The following is a 22,691-nucleotide window of genomic DNA, read 5'->3' as shown; positions in this document are numbered from 1 at the left end:
CCGTGTAGGAGGAGTTGCCGCGTCCCGCCGCTGGCGGCGCCAGGTGAGCTCACCGGCGACTCACCTGGGCGGGCTGCTTCCGCACAGTGCCAGGACGCGCCCGCCGCCGGGGTACACGCACCGCCGCTCGACGCCGACAGCACGCGCGTTTTCCTTCCGCGGAGAGCTCCTTCCGGAGCGTCTTTACACACTCGAGTGCGACGCCATGCGCCGGCGCTGAGCGGCGATGAAGGAGAAGGTGCGACACAGGCGCCAGGCGCTGTTCCAGATCACCAAGGTACGTGCAGTGGGTGCGAGGAGGGCAGGTAGACGAGCGAGGGTTGGGCGGCCATAATGGCCGCGGAGCGGGCAGGTACTGTTGTTGTGGGGGCTCAGACACCTGCTGTCCGTCGCCGCCGCCCGCCGCTTGCGAGCGCTCACAGAATATTGCTACACGGCCCACAGACAAATAGCTGCTGCTTCTAACTTAACACCGATTTTTTTAATAGAAATCTAATTCCCATAATATTGGATTCATCATGTTACTAGATTCGACGTGTAACACCTTTCTTTTTTCCAGTCCGTCCCCCCGTCCTTCACTACTGTTTACTTCAGCATAAAAAACCTGTTGCGCGCACAGTGTATTTTAAGCATTTTGTGAAATTGTCAACGCAGGCTTCTGCGACGAGTGTTTACCTTTTTGTTTACCTCTCGTCCATTCTGATCTCGTGCCCTGCCCACCGCAGTCTTCTTATTTTAGTGGTAGTGACAATGTCAGGTTCTTCAGAAAGGTGTTGTAGTTATGCATTCGTACGTATGCGCCAAACTTCTTGGTCATATATTAAGCCATATATTTTACGTAGCGCCTTTCTCTCCCATGTGCTAAGGATCCTTTCCTCATTTACAGTCACGGTCCACGTTTTGGCACCATATGTAACACCTGGTCTTACAATTATTTTGTAAATGAGGATTTTGTATTTTCGTGACAGAAGCGAACTCCTAAGCATGGGTAACGCGGCAAAGTCGCGAAAGCGTTACGGAGATGATAGATAAATTCCAGTGGAAGACTCTGCAGGAGAGACGCTCAGTAGCTCTGTACGGGCTTTTGTTGAAGTTTCGAGAACATACCTTCACCGAGGAGTCAATCAGTATATTGCTGTCAGTATATTGCTGTCATCATTCTGTCATCTTCTCCTTGCTGTTCACTTATCAGCTTATTTCTGGATCCCTGGTTTAGCAGATGCTTCTTTCGCACATAACGTTTGTGCTCGTACTTCCAGTCCTTCAGTTCAGCGGACAAACATGGACGGCAAAGAAGAAAAGAAACTTCCGGTCGTCTGAAGCACGAAACGGCAGAGAGAAAGACGGGTAACGCCTGTTTGAGCTTTCGAAGACTGGGCGCTTTCAGTAGAAGAAGACAGCTGTTTCTAACAGCGAAAGAGCAGAATGGATATGGAACGACGTGACTTCGCATCTACATCAACCTCTACTTGTGCGAGATGCTCGAACGTGTTTGGTAGACATCTAACTACTACGTTCCACCACTGAAATTAATTTGCCGAACCAGTGATGTTAACGAAACATGTTGGAACTCTGCAGATCGTTTTCTGCTTGTTGTGGTTAAAATGTTGTACCGTAACGACAGTTTGGATGTTTACACGGCCGCTGTGCGGACATCCTCTGAAGTCAGAAGCTGACAACGGGTATTACTGTCTGAAGAAAATTGGCCCAAGACGAAGATCGCAGCCGTGCGGTATCAGTGTTTGCCCGAGACGGAGAAGTAATGGATTCAACTCATAAAGATGTCCGCCTGGTCAGCGTGACAGAATGTCAATCCTACGGGCCCGGGTTCGATTCCCGGCTGGGTCGGAGATTTTCTCCGCTCAGGGACTGGGTGTTGTCTTAATCATCGTCATTTCATTCCCATCGACGCGCAAGTCACCGAAGTGGCGTCAAATCCAAAGACTTGCACCCGGCGAACGATCTACCCGACGGGAGGCCCTAGCCACACAACTCATAAAGATGCATTTGAACCTTTATTTTTGATGTGGTGAAAACACGTCTCGGGTGCAGAACTGATTTTATTGCTTTACTGATTCATGACGCGGGTTCCGTCTAATACGAGGCATCTTCAGATTGTCCAAAATAGCGTTGGTAAGCCGGTTTTGGGTGTCACGTGTGAGGCATCGGCAAGAGAGACAACCCTCGTCATGTACAGTTCAATAAATCGGAGCAAGTATGTGCTTGTGTCATATGTTAATTGCGTTAAAAGCAATTCTGCAACCAAGATTGTTGTTTCCATCATATTCTGCATGCTGGTTGCTGTATCAACAAGCCATGAAGTGGAAATCCTTTATTTTTGATATAACTCTAAGTCACAGCCGTACTGCGATGGACTCTATAATTTTCGTGCGTTTCATCGTTTTCGTTCTACTCGATTTGTCGGTAAGAGTGGCGTTGTTCAAATCCCCAACGGGCTTGTCTAAATCACAGACTTGGACACGACCCGTGTCCATGCTCGTCCGTATCAAATCTGAGCTTCTGTTTCGACTCAAATGACTTGCATCTACATTTATACTCTGCAAGACAACTATAGGCCTCTGCTACCATTATTATTGTCCCCTTCTCTCTTCCATTCGCGGATGGTGCGAGGGAAGGGCAGCCGATAAACTTCGTATGAACTCTTAATTTCTCTGAGTTTTTTCGTCTTAGTCATTTCAGAAGACATATGTATGACGAAGTGTAGCCGAATATTCTTCGAACGTAATGCCCTCGGGATGTCAACATTAACCACTCCAGCGATAGACAACGCCTCTCTCGCAGCGTATGCGACTGTAGTTGGCCAAGCGTCTCGGTACCGCTCTCTCGCCAGCTAAACGATCCCATGACGAAACATTCAGCGCTGCAATGGATCTCCTTTATCTCTTGGCAAGGATCCCACACTGATGAATACTCAAGAACTGGACCGACAAATGTTTTGAAAGTCACTTCTTTTGTGGATGAATTACACTTCCTTATTTTTCATCCAATGAATCTCAGGCTGGCGTCAACTTTTCCTTTTTTGCGGTCAGTTCGCTCCACGTCGCTCCGGACGAATCCTGGGTATTTTACGTTTGTTACTGATACATTGATTCGTTTCTCCGATAGCGTGATTGAACAGTCGCGGATCTCTTCGCCTATTTACTCGCACTACGCTACATTTATTTATCCGCAGGGTCAGCTGTCAGTCTTGGAACAATAATCAATCCTCTGAAGATCTTCCTGCATTTGCAGTCTTTAGCGTTGCAGCCCTTCTACAGAGAAGCGCCATTGCCTGAAAAAGAAACCTCACAGTGTTTCCGACATGATCAAAAATGTCTCTGAGCACTATGGGGCTTAACTTCTGAGGTCATCAGTCCCATAGAACGTAGAACTACTTAAACCTAAGGACATCACACACATCCATGCCCGAGGCAGGATTCGAACCTGCGACTGTACCGGTCGCGCAGTTCCAGACTGTAGCGCCTAGAACCGCTCGGCTACCCTGGCCGGCCCGACATTATCCAATAGATGATTTATATGGGGTGTTAAGCCACTACAGGCACAAATTAAAGGAACGATACGGGACAGTGAATCAGGCAGATTAATCCTTAGGTCCACAAACCAATGTTTTCACCCATATTGCTCCATTTTCTGTTTAGGCGACGCAATGGTCGTATGTAACTTCCTTACCTGCGCTATAAGCTAATCGACTATTTAGATGGTGTTCCCAATGGTGAAATAGTGCATATGTGGTACTATGACATACTGCACTGGCACTCTTTGATGTGACTGTTCAGTAATACGTTGCACAAATGTTCGACAACATGTCGGTCGTGGCTCGGAAGTACCAAGCCGTCCCAGGTCCCCCGACTTGAGCCCGTTGGGTGTATTTGTGTGAGGATATTTAAAAATCTTGATGTATTCTAGCTCTGTTATCTATGAACCCAGCAAAGGTTTTGTGCGCTTTCGGAACAAGCGTGGAATTTTTTGAATATCGACAGGCATCGATGAGGACATGTCGTCACGTGAACGTTGACTATTTGAATTACTTGTTGAAATGTGTTTGTCCTCAAGTACACACCCGTATTTGGACCCTCGGGGACTGTTGCAAGGTGTACTGTTGTAAGGTGTTCATGTACACAGTCTATAAGATGTCGTATCTGCGAAACCATTGGTTTTTGGACCTATGTCTATTAGTATTATTTGCGTGTTTCATTGTTTTCCACTCGCTCCGTTCGTTAGTTCCAATACTGAAGCGCCAAAGAAACTGGTGTAGATATGCGCATTCAAATACAGAGTTACGTAAACTGGCAGAATACGGCGTGGCGACCGCCAGCGCCTATATAAGACAAGTGTCTGGCGCAGTTGTTACATCGGTTGCTGCTGCTACAATGTCATGTTATCAAGATTTAAGTGGGTTTGAACGTGGTGGTAAAGGCGGCTCAGAGCACTATGGGACTTAACATCTGCGGTCATCAGTCCCCTAGAACTTAGAACTACTTACACGTAACTAACCTAAGGACATCACACACATCCATGCCCGAGGGAGGATTCGAACCTGCGACCGTAGCGGTCGCGCGGTTCCAGGCTGAAGCGCCTAGAACCGCTCGGCCACAACGGCCGGCTGTAAAGACGGTGCACGAGCGATGGGACACAGCATTTCCGAGGTAGCGATGAAGTGGGGTTTTTCCCGTACGACCATTTCACGAGTGTACCGTGAATATCACGAATCCGGTAAAATGTCAAATCTCCGGCATCGGTGAGGCCGGAAAAAGGTCCTGCAAGAACGGTACCAACCATTCAACGTGATAACAATTGCAACCCGCCCACAATTGCTGCAGATTTCATTGCTGGGCGATCAACAAGTGTCAGCGTGCGATCCATTCAACGAAACCCTCGTCGTTATGAGCTTTCGGAGCCGAAGGCCCACTCGTGTACCCTTTATGACTCCACGACAGAAGCTTTACGCCTCGCCAGGGCCCGTCAACACCGACATTGGTCTATTTGACGACTGGAAACATGTTACCTGTTCGGACGAATGTCGTTTCAAGTTGTATCGAGCGGATGGACGTATGTGGGTACGGAGACAGCGTCATGAATCCATGGACCCTGCATGTCAGCAGGGGATTGTTCAAGCTGGTGGAGGCTCTGTAATGGTGTGGGGCGTGTGAGTTAAACGTCTAGATGCAACTCTGACAGGTGACACGCACGTAAGCATCCTGTCTGATCACCTGCATCCATTCACGTCCATTGTGCATTCCGACCGGACTTGGGTAATTCCAGCAGGACAATACGCCACCTCGCACGTCCAGAATTTGTACAGAGTGGCTCCAGGAACACTCTTCTGAGTCTAAACATTTCCGCTGGCCACCAAATTGCCCAGACATGAGCGTAATTGAGCATATCCTGGATATCTTGCAACGTCTGTTCGGAAAAGATCTCCGCCCCCTTGTACCTTACGGATTTATGACAGCTCTCCAGGATTCAAGCTGTCAGTTCCCTCCAGTACTACTTAAGACATTTGTGGAGTCGATGCCACGTCGTGTTGTGGCACTTCTACGTGCTCGCGGGGACCTGCACGATATTAGGCAGGTGTACCAATTTCTTTGGCTCTTCAGTGTATAATAGTCATTTTATATACAGGGTGAGCCAGGAGGGGTGATCAGTGTTCAGGGATGTGACAGGGCGATCATTCGGAGCAAAAATAAATAAAATAATATATATATATATATATATATATATATATTAAAATTTAAAAAAAATTCAGTTAACGTGGGCTCTATAGTTCGTACCCTAAATGTATGAGTTCTGCGTCATCAATAGTGTGAAGCATATCTTCCACTGAAAGTTCTTTTGCTTTCTCTATTTTGGGAGGAGTTCGCATGGACGAAAACAAGAAAAAAAAAGTCTAGGAACAATTTAAGAGCTATAAGCACTTTTCAGTAAGAAGAGATGTGTTTCATAATAGGGAAGATGAAGGAAAACTCATTGCTCTGTAGGTATGCATTATAGAGCCCATGTCTATTACAGTTTTTTGCTCCGAATCGTCGTTCCTGTCATATTCCTGAATACTGATCACTATTTCTTGGACACCCGGTATGTTTTAAATAGTAATGGCTCTCCAAAAAGTGTTCAAATGTGTGTGAAATCGTATGGGACTTATTGCTAAGGTCATCAGTCCCTAAGCTTACACACTACTTAACCTAAAATATCCTAAGGACAAACACACACACCCATGCCCGAGGGAGGACTCGAACCTCCACCGGGACCAGCCGCACAAATGGCTCACCCTATGGGGTACTATTGAAATACTGTCTCTTTCATTTCGTTAAGAATAATACATTTAGTTCTCCCTCTTTGAAAATGCTGAATCCAGTCACAACTACTCGGTAAGCTCGAGTGTTGTACACTAAACATTAGTGCTGATCTATGATTGACGTGAAACCCCAGTGTTTCTTCCAGTCTTCTCCCACCTTTCACCACTGAGACAGAGTCAAACCAAAACACGCTTGCACTGTACATCGATGCGCATGCGCTGTCGTTTGTAGTGACTGTAACAAACCGCCGGGGGCGGTGTAACAAGACGGGAGAGTGCGCCGCACGCAACACCTCCGCCGGTCCCCCGCTCCCCTTTGTGGTGGCCGCGTGTTGTGGGAAACCTCAGCCGGACCACGAGTTCCGCTCGGCTGCCGCTGCTACCGACCAAGGCGCTGAGGAGAGCTCCAGCAAAACTGCCAGCGGCGGCATTTCTTTCGCGGAGCAGAAGCGTCGCAGGCTTTGCTCCTGTGGGCCCGGCTGACAGCTGGCCGGGTGGCGGCAGCGGCTCGACGCGCTCGTTTTGTCGGTGCACGACTTTCTCCGCTACGCTCTACGGGAAATTATACGGCTAAACAGCCACAGCCGCCACGGAACAGCTGAAAAGCGTCAACACAGCACCGGAAAACAATGCAACGAATGTTAATAACAAAAAAATATTAAAGCCGTATTGACTGTCAATGGTCCGAAAAGTTTTTGAGAGACCGTATACCGGTCACAAATTTATATTATTTAATCCTTTGCTTGACACGTGGGCCGAAATGGCGTATAGTGTTACAGGAAAAACAAAGTTTCACCTTACCTCGGAACAGATGAAGCCGCAACCACTACACCAGCCATTCAACAACTGTTGTTGTTGTCGTGGTCTTCAGTCCTGAGACTGGTTTGATGCAGCTCTCCATGCTACCCTATCCTGTGCAAGCTTCTTCATCTCCCAGTACCTACTGCAACCTACGTCCTTCTGAAATTGTTTAGTCTATTCATCTCTTGGTCTCCCTCTACGATTTTTACCGTCCGCGCTGCCATCCAATACTAAATTGGTGATTCCTTGATGCCTCAGAACATGTCCTACCAACCGGTCCCTTCTTCTTGTCAAGTTGTGCCACAAACTTCTCTTCTCTCCAGTTCTATTCAATACCTCCTCATTAGTTATGTGATCTACCCATCTAATCTTCAGCATTCTTCTGTAGCACCACAATTCGAAAGCTTCTATTTTCTTCTTGTCCAAACTATTTACCGTCCACGTTTCACTTCCATACATGGCTACACTCCATACAAATACCTTCAGAAACGACTTCCTTACACTTAAATCTATACTCGATGTTAACAAATTTCTCTTCTTCAGAAACTCTTTCCTTGCCATTGCCAGTGTTCATTTTATATCCCCTCTACTTGGACCATCATCAGTTATTTTGCTCCCCAAATAGCAAAACTCCTTTACTACTTTAAGTGTCTCATTTCCTAATCTAATTCCCTCAGCATCACCCGAGTTAACTCGACAACATTCCATTATCCTCGTTTTGCTTTTGTTGATGTTCATCTTATATCCTCCTTTCAAGACACTGTCCATTCCGTTCAACTGCTCTTCCAAGTCCTTTGCTGTCTCTGACAGAATTACAATGTCACCGACGAACCTCAAAGTTTTTATTTCTTCTCCCTCGATTTTCATATCTACTCCGAATTTTTCTTTTGTTTCCTTTACTGCTTGCTCAATGTACAGATTGAATAACATTGGGGATAGGCTACAACCCTGTCTCACTCCCTTCCCAACCACTGCTTCCCTTTCATGCCCCTCGACTTTTATAACTGCCATCTGCTTTCTGTACAAATTGTAAATAGCCTTTCGCTCCCTGTATTTTACCCCTGCCACCTTTAGAATTTGAAAGAGAGTATTCCAGTCAACATTGTCAAAAGCTTTCTCTAAGTCTATAAATGCTAAAAACGTAGGCTTGCTTTTCCTTAATCTTTCTTCTAAGATAAGTCGTAAGGTCAGCATTGCCTCACGTGTTCCAATATTTCTACGGAATCCAAACTGATCTTCCTCGAGGTAGGCTTCTACCACTTTTTCCATTCGTCTGTAAAGAATTCGTGTTATTATTTTGCAGCTGTGACTTATTAAACTGATAGTTCGGTAATTTTCACATCTGTCAACACCTGCTTTCTTTGGGATTGGAACTATTATATTCTTCTTGAAGTCTGAGGGAATTTCGCCTGTCTCATACATCTTGCTCACCAGATGGTAGAGTTTTGTCAGGACTGGCTCTCCCAAGGCTATCAGTAGTTCTAATGGAATGTTGTCTACTCCCGGGCCCTTGTTTCGACTTAGGGCTTTCATTGCTCTGTCAGACTCTTCACGCAGTATCGTATCTCCCATTTCATATTCATCTACATCCTCTTCCATTTCCATAATATTGCCCTCAAGTACATCGCCCTTGTATAGACCCTCCATATACTCCTTCCACCTTTCTGCTTTCCCTTCTTTGCATAGAATTGGGTTTCCATCTGAGCTCTTGATGTTCATACAAGTGGTTCTCTTTTCTCCAAAGGTCTCTTTAATTTTCCTGTAGGCAGTATCTATCTTACCCCTAGTGAGATAAGCCTCTACATCCTTACATTTGTCCTCTAGCCATCCCTGCTTAGCCATTTTGCACTTCCTGTCGATCTCATTTTTGAGACGTTTGTATTCTACAACTAACTGAAGCGTATTTATATTGGCGGTCCAGGCTCGCATGACCTTCAGTGTTGACAACACAACCCCTTTAACTTCCGGCATGGGACACAAAGGCAAGTTGAAAAAGAGAGAGAGAGAGAGGGAGAAGTGATACATACGTACGATAAAGCCCTTCTCTCAAAAATATTTCTCTCCTTCATACCTCCTCTGTGTTACCACATATGACGTGTCACAGATCTCATTTGTACTAAGACTGCAGTACACGCGAGGTGCCTATTAGCTTCCACAGTCGCGAGTGGAATGCGTGAGTTTTAATAAACGTTCACCAACGTGCAGTCTTCTATAGTCGTTGTCCCCTGTGCAGAAAACAGCACGGAGGTCATGAATCCGTAATCTTGAGGCTGTAAGAAACTTTTAGCGTGGAACTGTTGTTTTAGAAATGCTTAAATTTCCGATCAGTTTGTTTATACGGGATGCCACACGCTTTTTATTGGCAGAACACGAGAAACTGCACTATTACATACCGCTTTATAGAGACACAAATACTTTCCAGTTTTCAACAAAATAACTAACTACGAATTTCTGTAATTACACTCACACTGTTCTCAACTAGACATTGTAAGTTAAGACTTGAATGATATCGCGACGGACAACATGTCCGTCCTCGGAGACTGCCGAACGAGCTCCCAAGCGCGGGGTCCCGGGTTCGATTCCCGGCGGGGTCAGGGATCTTTACCTGCCTCAAGATGACTGGGTGTTTGTGTTGTCCTGATCATTTCATCATCATTCATGGAAGCGGCGAGATCGGACTGAGCAATGGTTGGGAATTTGATAAACGCGCAGTTGAGCGCCCCACAAACCAAATATCATCCGAACGAGCTCTCGTCTTGAGCCGAACTACCTCGCCCACCATCCAAGTTAGGCGCGACCCGAAGATCACGGAAGTGCTTCGTCTGCCTGTTCCTTTTGTAGTTGTTTATTATTCTGCTGGTTATTAATACCAGTGAAATAATGAAATGATAGCACGCTACTGAGAGATGCTTTAATTTGAAATTCAAGTAAATACGCTGTTTAATTTCTCAAATATTAATAACAGAAGATTACCATTTTGGCGCGCAACTTCCGAACGCGGAGAAGGACCACAATTTAGGCGGTCTTTCTCACGATACCCGTAGGGAACAAACTATCTGTCATCGGTACCTCACACCACGTTACGTCATCTTTGCCACAGATGCCTTCTCAACTGCTCTAAAAAGAACTTTTTGTAGCCGAATATTATGGCTGTAAAGCCACAAATATTACACTACGTGTGATGCAAAGGGTTAATAAAGCAAGATGTTTCGACGCACGAGCCTCCTTCAGGTCATACCAGAAACATTTTACAGCACACACACATTGATACTAAAATTGTTCTTTACAATTATCCTACCTGTTGTGGACTTCCTAACATGAGGGAATAATTACCTCGTTTGTCAATTCTGCCGTTCACATAAACAAGTTTTCATGTCGTTCATTTTGTTTATGTGAAACAGCTGCTAACTCGTTGTGTTTTCAGTATCGCTATGGCTCCTGTCTTGTTAACCACTTGCTAAGGACTCTTAAAGCACATCTTCACAGTCAACTCTTCTGGGCGGTAGAAACAAGACTTTGCTCAGAACAAAGACTGTTTCGATATAACTGTCCATGTCTTGGTCCTGGTGTTACCTGTCACGTCCAATGCCTTCTGCGCGCCTTGTTGGCGCATCTCCGATGCTGGTCGACGAAATATCATACAATCTTTGTAATTCCTTAAAATAATATTTATACTGTCGTTATTAACTTGAAACTGTCACAGCCTCTCTTCGGGTAATATATTTTGTCAACCAACATCGAAGACGTGTCAGTAAGGTGTGCAGAAGACACTGCAAGTAACAGACAACACCAGGACCGACACGGCGATGGTTAAACAGACAAGCTTTCCATTGACCGGAATCTTGATTATACTGTACAGTAGAGTTGATTGTCATGACGCGTTTTAAGTGACTGCATGTTTATAAACAGTGGTTAACAAGCTCCAAAAGGGCATAGCATTGGATCTGTGGCACGTAAAAGCCTGGGTGCCCGCAAGCAATGTTTTTGGAGGAGGGTAGACAGAGGAACGAACTGTGACGCTTTCCGCCCTAGAACCAAATCTTGGACCCGCGTCTATACATATTGCGCACGATTAGGCGGACATATACATGACTGTGTGATTGCACGAGTCGCAACTCTCGCTGGAAGCAGTCACATCCATTCGATATCTGGGATTATGCGTACGGAGCGATCTAAAGTGAAACGAAAACAAAACTAATCGTAGGAGAGGTGGAGTCCAGATTCATTGGAGTAATGGTTCAAATGGCTCTGAGCACTATGGGACTCAACTGCTGTGGTCATAAGTCCCCTAGAACTTAGAACTACTTAAACCTAACTAACCTAAGGACAGCACACAACACCCAGCCATCACGAGGCAGAGAAAATCCCTGACCCCGCCGGGAATCTCATTGGAGTAATCCTCAGTCCACATACGAAGGAGGCAGCTTACAGAAACATTCGACCGTAAGTTAAAATTGTGTCGTAATTCCCTCATTTTCGCGATCATTGCTCTTCCAGTGAGAGGACCCATCGAGACGGATGGCGTGTTGCGCGCAAAACTTTGTTACTATTCTAGTGTCGAGATCACAGAACGGCCATCGTTATACATATAATGTATTGAAATATGTAGTGGACCGACCACATGCGATCATTGTTAAGTGAAGCAAATCAAACGGCTGGCTGCGATTCTTACAGGAAAACCTTCTCGGAAGTGATCCGAAAGGAGCAAGATTCCTCATAGGTGGAAAACTGAAATCATGAAATCTGTTTACTCTATTTCGTAGAGCTACGTATGTGGTGGGTATTAGCTTTGGTTATCGACACACCATATCGCGGCTTTTTTTATGAGCGATGTGTCAGCTGGAAGCCACCGGTCCGCCAGATTATCGTGGTAACCCACGCGCCTCGCGTGTTTGCTCGCGATAGCGTAGGTAAATATCCGCGCGCTGATATACTCGTAGGTAACGGCGCGCTTTGCGTACCCTGGTGCCCGACTCACAGACAAGGTAACCAAATAACACACTGGCGCACCTAAAGGCGATATTGTTAAATTTTTGTGTAAATCTGCGTATCGTTTAGGAACCCAAAGCAGCCGAACTGCAGTCCTCAGCAGTTGGATTAAGAAACGAGGTGAGAATTTTTTATTTGTGAAAGGTTTGTTATCGTTTTTCGCACTTGTAGAATCCGTCAAACACTATATTTCAACCTACAGTAAATATATGAACAACATGTTTACCAGTGCTATCTCTGCGATCAATAAATAATTCAGTCAGCCCGAAGGTGATATCAGTACAATACTCTTTCCTATGTATGGCAGTGGTACAATAATAGTTTTGCCTTATTTTATGTTTGAAGCATTATAACCACTGTGTAGTTGCAAGCAGACCCAGTAAAGCGTTTTGTGTAGTCAGAAAATCGAATTAAAGGTTCGCAAAATATGAGCTCAAGCATGGTGCCTAAATAGCACACTACACTGTCGCCTCAACGATAACTATTTTGATGGTCTCCGGTACTACGTTGGTAAAAAGCAGGAACATTCACATTAAACAGGATTACGGCTAGTGTCATTGGCAGTTATTGTAGTTGCTTGTTTTGAGACGTACGTTTCAGCAACATATTAGCGGCGTATTCGTCAGTAGTCCTCGAACTAAGACATCATATCCCTGCTAGTGTTCCTAAAACTCATAGTTTTCATTCAGCACATCCAATAAGAGATTATCTCGCCCTAAGGTACACATTTCCTGAAGTTTACTGTAGTACTATAAAGGGCAACCGAGATTTTCGTATTTCGTGGCTATTAAAAACTCTTCCTTTAATGTCAAGTGTGAAATTCATCGATCGCATTGTACAGTGAACTCTCCGGGCTAGTTAGGCTATAACTTTGCAAGTATACACCTGCTGGATTTCCTCACAACACCCTTCAGAACAGAGGAGGGGGAAAACCATATAAGGACAAGTATGAGGGCAGCGAGGACATAGGACAGAAATAATGTAACGTGCAATTTATAGATGCCATTTTTGTATTGTAGGAGCATGAAAGTAGCAACTATAGTTGCCATACCATCTACATCCTTTTTCCTTCCGTACATAATTTACGCACACGTCTCATCGCTTTCTATTTATTTCGCGTGTCTACTTGTACACAGCGCTCTCTTTTCATCTGTTAACAGATTTATGTTCTCGGTTTTTATACTAGTGGTAACAGTTCATATTTCTCACCCGAGTGTTTACGTATACACAACAGTGCACTGGGCGAACTCTTATGTGGGAACTGCAGAGGGACTGTTGCTGTTATTAAGGAGATAGACATCTCGCCGGAAATCGGTAACGGGCGTAATGGAATCGAGTGCAACGCTCGAGAGCCAGCCGCCACCTGCCGTATGCAAACGCCAGACCTGCGCGATGTTTTCCCATAGCAGGCGCGCCCACGCATCCCGCAAGCGGCTTGTCCGCCCAAGAAAGGAAGGACTTCCGGCGCTTGTCAGCCACTTCCGCAGACGGACGTACGCGGCACAGACACCGCGCTGCGCTGCTGTTCCTACTGAGCGTTGAAGTCTCCAGTTGTCGGCCTCCCCATGTTCTCGGTCTCCACAGTGGAAAAAGATATTGTCACGATGTTTGATGGTCACACATCTATCTGTATAATTTATAAGGCATGACCTCTCACAGTAGTGGTATTCAGTTTTAGCTAGTTCATCTTCGGTATACTCTCGGAAGCCCATTTCTCTCGCAACTCCTCGTGCATCGCCTCCGGTAAATGCTTCCATCTCTGCAACTTTTCTAGTCCTGTCTTCCTCAGTTGCGTGTAATATTGCTGTCAGACGGTCCATAAGTAAAAATTATTAATATATCGTAAGCTTCCACCTCTGGTTCAAAAATGGTTCAAATGGTTCTGAGCACTATGGGACTTAACATCTGAGGTCATCAGTCCCCTAGAACTTAGAACTACTTAAACCTAACTAACCTAAGAACATCACACACATCCATGCCCGAGGCAGGATTCGAACCTGCGACCGTAGCGGTCGCGCGGTTCCAAACTGAAGCGCCTAGAACCGCTCGGCCACCAGCGGCCGGCCTTCCATCTCTGGTTTCCTGAAAAATAAAACGATAAACGCTTTCACAGATGACCATCGCACAGTCTTCTACTATCGTAACTACAAGTAACAGGTAGCTGGGTGTAGAGAAATTCGTAACTTTAGTGCAACATGAGTAACTTTTGTGCTTGTTATAATAGTTCTGACAGCTGTCAAATGATGAGAGCTAATCACAAATAATTATTGCATTTGCAAATCAAAGAACAAAAAAGGGTATTTACCAAAGTGGAACATAAATGACACTTGGGCCATTGAGAATATTGTGTCCTTTGAATAACTGATAATCCCATCTCTCGTGTTCGAACCCCATTTCAGATTTTCATGCTGGTTGTTGAACTGAACCTGTCTCATATTGGTAGCGCGCTGGCTTTCGTAACAGAGGTGGCTGTTTTGAATTTCAGAGGTGAAAATAATTTTAATTTCGGAATTTGACCGGTAAAGAGAGCTTATAGTCACTAGACAGCATACCAATATGTGGGTCAAGATTCTAAACGTGTCTGCAGTGGCTTATCAAATGAGGATACACGAACGTGTCTCACAAGCGTCTTCTAACCAAAATATCGCCTGAGTTGTGCGACTGGATTCGTGATTTCGTGTCAGAAAGGTCACAGTTCGTAGTAATACACGGAAAGTCATCGAATGAAACAGAAGTAATATCCGGCGTTCCCCGAGGAACTGTTATAGGCCCTCTGTTGTTCCTGATCTATATTAACGACATAGGAGAAAATCTGAGTAGCCCTATTAGACTGTTTGCAGATGATGCTGTCATATACCGCTTTGTAAAGTCATCAGATGACCAAAACGAATTGCAAAATGGTTTAGATGAAGTACCTGTATGGTGCGAAAAGTGGCAATTGACTCTGAATAAAGAAAAGTGTGAAGTTATTCTCATGAGTACTAAATGAAATCCGCTAAATTTCGATTACGCGATAAGTCACACAAATCAAGGCTGTAAATTCAAATAAATACTTAGGGATTACAATTACGCCGGCCGGGGTGGCCGAGCGGTTCTAGGCGCTGCAGTCTGGAACCGCGCGGCCGCTACGGTCGCAGGTTCGAATCCTACCTCGGACATGGATGTGTGTGATGCCCTTAGGTTAGTTAGGTTTAAGTAGTTCTACGTTCTAGGGGACTGATGACCTCGGAAGTTAAGTCCCATAGTGCTCAGAGCCATTTCAACCATTACAAATTCAAATAACCTAAACTGGAACGATAACATAGATAATTTTGTGGGTAGAGCAAACCAAAGACTGCGATTCATTGGCAGAACACTTAGAAGATGCAACAGGTCTACTAAATAGATTGCTTACACCACTCTTGTCCGCCCTATTCTGTAGTATTGTTGTGCGTGTGGGATTCGCATCAGGTGGGCGTGACGGATGACATCGGCTCGTTTTGTAGTGGAGATAGTGCTACAGGCATGATAAGTGGATTGGAGTGGCAGTCATTAAAACAAAGGCGTTTTTCGTTGCGACGGGATCTTCTCATGAAATTTCAATTGCCAGTTTTCTCCTCCGATTCCGAAAAGATTCTGTTGAAACCGAGCTACATACGGAGAAACGATCATCTCAATAAAACAAGAGAAATCAAGACTGGCACAGAAAAATTTAGGTGCTCGTTTTTCCCGCGCGCCGTTCGAGAGTGGAACGGTAGAGAGACAGCTTGAAGGTGGTTCATTGAACCCTCTGCCAGGCACTTGATTGTGAATAGCAGAGTAATCACGTAGATGTAGATGAACCCGTCAGTATTTAATCCTAGCCAATTAATTCCAGTATTTGTTCTCGATAACGCAAATAGAGCACTTCACCCTCGGTGAAATCCTAAATGTCGTTTGCACTGCACAGTTACGTAAATACTGCGCAACATGCAGTTAGACAATAGAAAACAACAGATCTCCACTCTTGTTTGTTGGTATAGGAAACAGCCTGCTAGAAAGAAGTTCTACATAAGAGATTATAGTAAGCGACAAATAAATAATGCGTTTTAATGCCCATTGACTACATATACTCTAGCTGCAGATGAAGAGCGGTAATGCCTGATACTGGGTGGGCGATAGGTTTGAATAAATGAACGAAAATACAAACAGCTTTTGTGAACACTTATGTGTAAGAAATGAGCCTTATCAGAAACTTTGTGTCAGAAATCCTTTCAGAGTTTTCCCCTGCTTTGTGGGACAATAAGATTTCGAGGCCCCAGGAGTACTAATCGAGTAGAAATGAAAGCTGTGACACCTCTATAAGAAAGAGAAATTCATGTGTGGTATGAGAGAGTAATGTAGACAATCATTTACAGCATGCGTACGTGGAGCGCAAAAAGAAGTATCTCGTGTCCTACTTGTTCTATAGGTCGTTCAGCTGGCGAATATCTGGGCATATATGGCCGTACTGGGTTATACGTTACGCCAGCCTCGTTAGCTATCCTACGAGCAAGATGCAGCACGCGTGACATTCCGCCTTCACAAACCGGTCATTAACACTGCAGGTTTACATCTATATTTAGAAAGCACAAAGAGAGGCAGTTGTTCGTCTGTAAATGACAAAGTGGTTTTACGGCGTACTACAATGCTGTTGCGTTGCACCAAGCATTTAACTGAATCTGAAAACGGCATTGTCCCTACAACCCACCGAAGATTGAAGCTCAGATATTTTTATATATAGACTTATTCACTTAGCTATCTAAGCCACTCTACGCAATTAAAAGGATATAATTTTTTTTAAAACCGATACACCTAATATAATGCGTCACAGTTCTTAATAATATTGGCAGACGTGATAACTAGGCTCCTGAGGCCGATCTTGAAGGTGTGATGTTCAAGCACGAATTAACATTTCGCTAGTGTAGTGGTTTTTGGATCTAGCTGACGAGTCCTTATGTGGCTGAATCAGTGTCAGTGGTCTCCATTGTATTCCAAGTCAAGAATGGATCATGGAACTGACGGAACCATCAAATAATTATTTTCTGTTATGATATTTTCGAAATAAGGAAGATTGTCAGCAGTCGTAAAAAAAACTGGCCACCGACGTCAGCTGGTGTACGCCTAACCGTGTAAGCAGTGTGTTTGCACCGAGTCTGACGCTTGCCTTCGTGTTGTTGCAGGTGCTGTGGCACCTGGACATCTTCCGGCGCAGCTTCCGAGAGCTGTCCGGCCATGCGTGCATGGCGGAGTCGTGCATCTTCTGCGCTCTCAAGGTAAGCGGCGCGACTCTTCCTGCTCGCTACAACGCGCATGCGCGGCGGATGCACCCGGCTGGAGGCGGCGGAAACCACTGAGCGGCTGCTGCAAGAACTGCCTTCACGGCTCACAGAGCCCGCCGGCCCGCCGGGCTCTGCCCCTTTGTCTGGTCGAGGAGCAGAGTGCGGCTGCCCAGTACCGCTGCCTCACCATCTAGGGAGTTCAGCTTTACGGCGTACACCGCCAAAATAAATACGTACCTCTAGCTTCGTAAGCGTTACATTTACACCGCAATCATACTATTGCTGGACGCTTGCAAGACAAAGCGGGAAGACTAGGACAACACTTGCGCTTAGTGAAATGAACACAAGCTCTCTCTCTCTCTCTTAATATGGATAGACATAAGATACCACCTGCAACATAGAGAAGAACCCGGTAATTTCCAATAACAAGGGAAGTGGTTTTCTGTGGTAGAACTAGGAAACGGCATGAAATGGGACGATCACGTAAATTCAGTTTAACGGACGGCCAATTTAAGACTTACAACTGGACAAAATGGCAATCGGATTTTTGTATTTTTTTATATACGATTATATTTATTTAAGTTATGTGAAGTTCAGAACTCAAAACATAAATCTACGAAAGCAATTCGACGCAAGTCTCGAACGTTCATGAGAAAATCGACTGTTTTAAGTTTTACGAACGTCTCTAACCCTAGTGTATAAAAACAGGACATTTTATACTTAATTTGATACAACGTCCCGTTAGAGATATAATATGTGCAATTAACTAACGCATAACCTATAAATTATGACTTCCTTTGAATAACACGTGCGGTAGTGGATTTTACGATGGTTCAGTAGCAATGTAATATTTCTCCTGCCTCCTTCCCCAGAAATGTTCATATGCGTGTGAAATCTTATGGGACTTCACTGCTAAGATCATCAGTCCCTAAGGTTACACACTGCTTAACCTAAATTATCCTAAGGACAAACACACACACCAATGCCCGAGGGAGGACTCTAACCTCCGCCGGCACCAGCGGCACAGTCTATGACTGCAACGCCGAAGACCGCTCGGCTAATCCCGCGCGGCACCCTCCCCCCCCCCCCCCTCTTTAAGTGTTCTAGGGTTAATAGCCTGAAGGAAAAGCATTCTCTGACGGGTTGTGTAGCTCTGTGATGGAATGCTGGCTTTCTACATGGTGGAGCCGGTTTCGATTCCTCCCCAGGGTAAATTTTTAAACAAAGATGTATGTTCAATAAGCATTTACGTGATGCGTAAGATACAAAAGGGTGAAAAATATAATTTGTAGTATGCTTTTAATCTGAAAAATCTTCATTAAGAAACTCCATAAAAGATCGGTAATTAAGAACTTATGTTCGTAGTGAAAACTTTATTGTTGTACACAATATTTAATTAGAAATAAGAAGACGTGCGTTTTCATAAAAATGAGAATTAGATATCTTAATTTGCATATGTTCGAGAATTTTACGTTTAAATGATGTAGGTATCCGAACTGAAAATCGAAATAATAATGACCGAAACGACCTTGTAATTAGCGATTGCTAGTCTCATACCCTTGTCACTTTTTATCCCTTCTTATGCGTTTTACGCTTCATGGAAATGCTAGGAGAATATGCAGCTCTCTGTTTAAAAATTTCATGTGCCCGGAATCGAACTGAGAACCCCTACGTGGTAGGTGATTTTTCCACCAGTGAACCGCGTTGGCTATCGAGAAAAAAAAATGGTTCATATGGCTCTAAGCACTATGGGACTTAACATCTGAGGTCATCAGTCCCCTAGACTTAGAACTGCTTAAACCTAACGAACCTAAGGACATCACACACATCCATGCCCGAGGCAGGATTCGAACCTGCGACCGTAGCAGCAGCACGGTTCCGGACTAAGCGCGTAGAACCGCTAGGCAACAGCGGCCGGCTATAGAGAAAAGATCAATCTTACTTCAGAATACTAATTTCAAAGTGGATGTCTTTGAAAATTTTTGAGAGTTTTGGACGATAGATTTCTGAAATTCTTGTATCATAAACATATAAACAAAATTACGAAAATAGATTGTCGTATGATCTTGTTAGGTGGAACGTTCTGGTAAAGCATAGTACATCTGTGAAGGAAATTGCGTACAAGACCCCAGTGCGACCAATACTAGAGTATCGTTTCAGTGTTTGCAGCCCTTATCATGTATGTATGGTAATACACATCGTTCGAATGCAGAGACATGTCGTTAGGATCGTAAGAGATCGACATAGTTCTTTCGAAAGGACAAAAGAAGCCCTCGACGGACTTAAATGGGAATCTTGTGAAGAAAGACACTTGTAAACAATGATCATGAAGCTAGGCCGGACGACACATCCGCCATTCGCTCGACCGCCTGAGGTGTGGAGGTTGTTTCATTGGGACTCGGACAGCTGCGCAAGATGCCCGGGGCGCGGATGTGGAGAGCGCTTTCTCCGGAACCGACCGTTTTCTCCGTCATTTCATCAAGCGACGGCGAAAGTCTATCCTCTTGCATCCGCTGCGGTCTTCGCGCTTATGCTTGTGACTCAAGCTAACCACACGTCACTTCTTGGCTCTCTACATTATTGCGTCGCGAACTTCTTGCATCCTGCTCAATCTTCACACCAGGTGTTGTCCGCAGTCGAATTCAGATTTTCACGCGAAGATAAGTGGAAACGCCTTTCACGTAGGTACTGTTTTTGCAGCAAAGAAGAAAATCTATAGTGAATCAGTCGTGGTAAGCGCACTTCACTGATAGTGTAAGGAGGAAGAGCTAGTTCAAATATGTAGCATAATGATTTGAGAGACAGTGCAAGACATGTTATGAAAATAAGAATAGTGAATCAAAGTGCGTGACACACCAAGCGAAGGCAATCTTTTACGAAATACAGTATAAGGATGGCAGTAAAAACATCGAGCGCATCCACGAAATCAACAGTATGGTTTTAGTTGCATTTTAGCTTCTCTGAGAAGCTACAGAAAAAAAGGAAGTGGATATTTCATTGACTAAGTAAGCAGTGCTTTTCTTCTCAAAAAAAAATTTGAGGGTACTCCGACATTGGATATAATGCAGCGAAAATTACTTATTACTGAAGCATGGGATACCACCCGTCTGCTTTTAGCCATGACGACGTCAACATGTCGAACTAAATAAAAAAAAGTATCGGACTCTTCAGTTGACTCCAGCTCAAATGAAGCAGGCGATACCGAGAAAAACCCATACTAGAGAATGTGGTATCGAACACTTCAGTTTACATCACCTCAAATGAAGCATGCGATTCCCATCAACTCCTGAACAATAAAAGAAAATGGTATCGTACACTTCAGTTGACTTATAATACACCTCAGATGAAACAGGTGAGTCCAGTCAACCCTCCAGTCAATGACATCGCCTTAGCACCAAAAACTGAACTGGTATCGTTCGTATTGCAGTTACCAATACGAAAAAAGGAAATAAAAATTTACTTCCGTGAAATAAATCTTTGGCACTCTTCCAAGTTCTCAACATCGTAAAAAAATTACTTTGTCTTCGAAAAAGTTTAGGGGTACACATTCTCCAGCGTTCCCCCAGAAAAACAGCACTGAAGTAAGGAGAAATAACTGTTAGTGTCATAGGTACCGTTTATGTTGAGTAAAGAAATAAGTCAATACACCGATCTCCTCGGGAACACTAAGGAGTTTTGTCTTGACGTAGTGTGCACACTGCAAAGGTTAATGGAAAGCAGTTTCAACGATGAAGTCATCGAATTCTTGTAGATTACGAGATCTCTGAACTGGTGGTACACGAGATCCCAGATTAGTGATCTTTTTTTAGTGCGGGTTGGGGGAGGATGTGGTGAGTTGCAGAAAATCAGCTCAGATTCGTCGTACTCATGTAGCGCAGTTCAGACTTCGTAGACAGAAATGTCATGCCTTTTTCGGCAGACTTGGCCACGAAGAGATACAAATGTCAACACTAATGTTTACGTATTGACAACTTTCGTGGTGCCCATTGTACCTGTAAACAATTTCACATCCCACGAAGACCCGGTTGAATGACCCCCATTGCACAAACTTCCACCCCGAACATAAACCATGGGATGAAGACTCGAAAAATACGCACCCGCCAGGTAAGCTGAGAGCGCTAATGCGCTGCTTCCTGGACTCGGGTAGGCGCGCCGGCCCTGGATCGAATCCGCCCGGCAGATTACCGACGTCGGCCGGTGTGTCGGCCAGCCTGGATATGGTTTTTAGGCGGTTTTCCACATCCCGCTAGGTGAATACCGGGCTCCCCACGTTCCGCCTCAGTTACACGACTCGCAGACATCTGAACACATTCGCATTATTCCATGAATTACACTAGACGCAGACAACTGGGGTACACTAATTCCGTCCCAGGGGGTACGGGGTGGCAGCAGGAAGGGCATCTGGCCACCCCTTCTAACCTTGCCAAATCCGTTGCTAACCGTGCCGACCCAGCGACACCGCAAGACAAGGCACCAGCAAAAGAAAGAAAGGAGACTCGAAAAATAGTATCAAGACAGAACTATCGACCCACCTGGTGTAAATCGCCGCCTATTCTTCAGACTTGTTGCTAGACAACCTGGCAGTTGTTCGTCAGTGAAAATAATGCATAATAGTCTTTGCAACCAGTACACATATGCTATATATAATGGTGAGCTATGATCCAGCTTGCTAAATTTTGTGCGCCGAACTATTGAAAGAGTCCAGTATAAACGTTCCTTTTTCTTCTCAGTAAAGATCATTCTTAATTTTTTTTGACCTGCGGTAGTGAGACATGGACAAAGAACAAGAAGGGTTTTTTGTAGTTTGCTTTTGGTTCAAATGGCTCTGGGCACTATGGGACTTAACTTCTGAGGTCATCAGTCCCCTAGAACTTAGAGCTACTTAAACCTAACCAACCTAAGTACATCACACACATCCATGTCCGAGACAGGATTCGAACCTGCGACCGTAGCGGTCGCGCGGTTTCAGACTGAAGCGTCTAGAACCGCTCGGCCACTACGGCAGGCTAGTTTGCTTTTGGGAATAAGTTATATGTTGATGCATATGTTGATGCCGACGTTATGATTGAAATGAATAAAAACAAACACACACTTATTGCTGATATCGCTCGTGCAAACGCCTTGAGCTCCCTACCTGCTAGTTCCAACGCTGAGTTTAAAAACCAGCCTGTGCACGTTACTCCACTGAGGTCCATAAAGCGCAGTTTTGCCCTTCGCCCGGTTAATTTGACGCAGCTGTTCTGTACGCCCGTAACGGCTCGGGGCATATGCTTGATAAGTGGGTGGGACGTCGAAAAAGAGAGCAG

General features: G+C 44.8%; 1 protein-coding gene across 2 annotated transcripts in view; it reads left to right on the top strand.

Annotated features, from left to right (window-relative positions):
• Nucleotides 1–22,691, top strand: part of LOC126094227 (uncharacterized) — a 481,158-nt gene that overhangs the window by 403,138 nt on the left and 55,329 nt on the right. The window contains exons 1-2 of one of the 2 annotated variants that reach the window (XM_049908780.1): nt 100–277; nt 17,287–17,379. In XM_049908780.1, the coding sequence (XP_049764737.1) occupies nt 227–277; nt 17,287–17,379 (144 nt within the window). In that variant the 5' untranslated portion in view covers nt 100–226. Of the gene's footprint in view, nt 1–99; nt 278–17,286; nt 17,380–22,691 lie in introns of those variants that run through there. The other variant, XM_049908779.1, reaches the window with a different exon arrangement.

The sequence above is a fragment of the Schistocerca cancellata genome, chromosome 1 (genome assembly GCF_023864275.1).
Source record: "Schistocerca cancellata isolate TAMUIC-IGC-003103 chromosome 1, iqSchCanc2.1, whole genome shotgun sequence".
NCBI lineage: Eukaryota > Metazoa > Arthropoda > Insecta > Orthoptera > Acrididae > Schistocerca > Schistocerca cancellata.
Note: the sequence above shows the minus strand (reverse complement) of the source record. Positions and strands in the feature narration are given on the sequence as shown.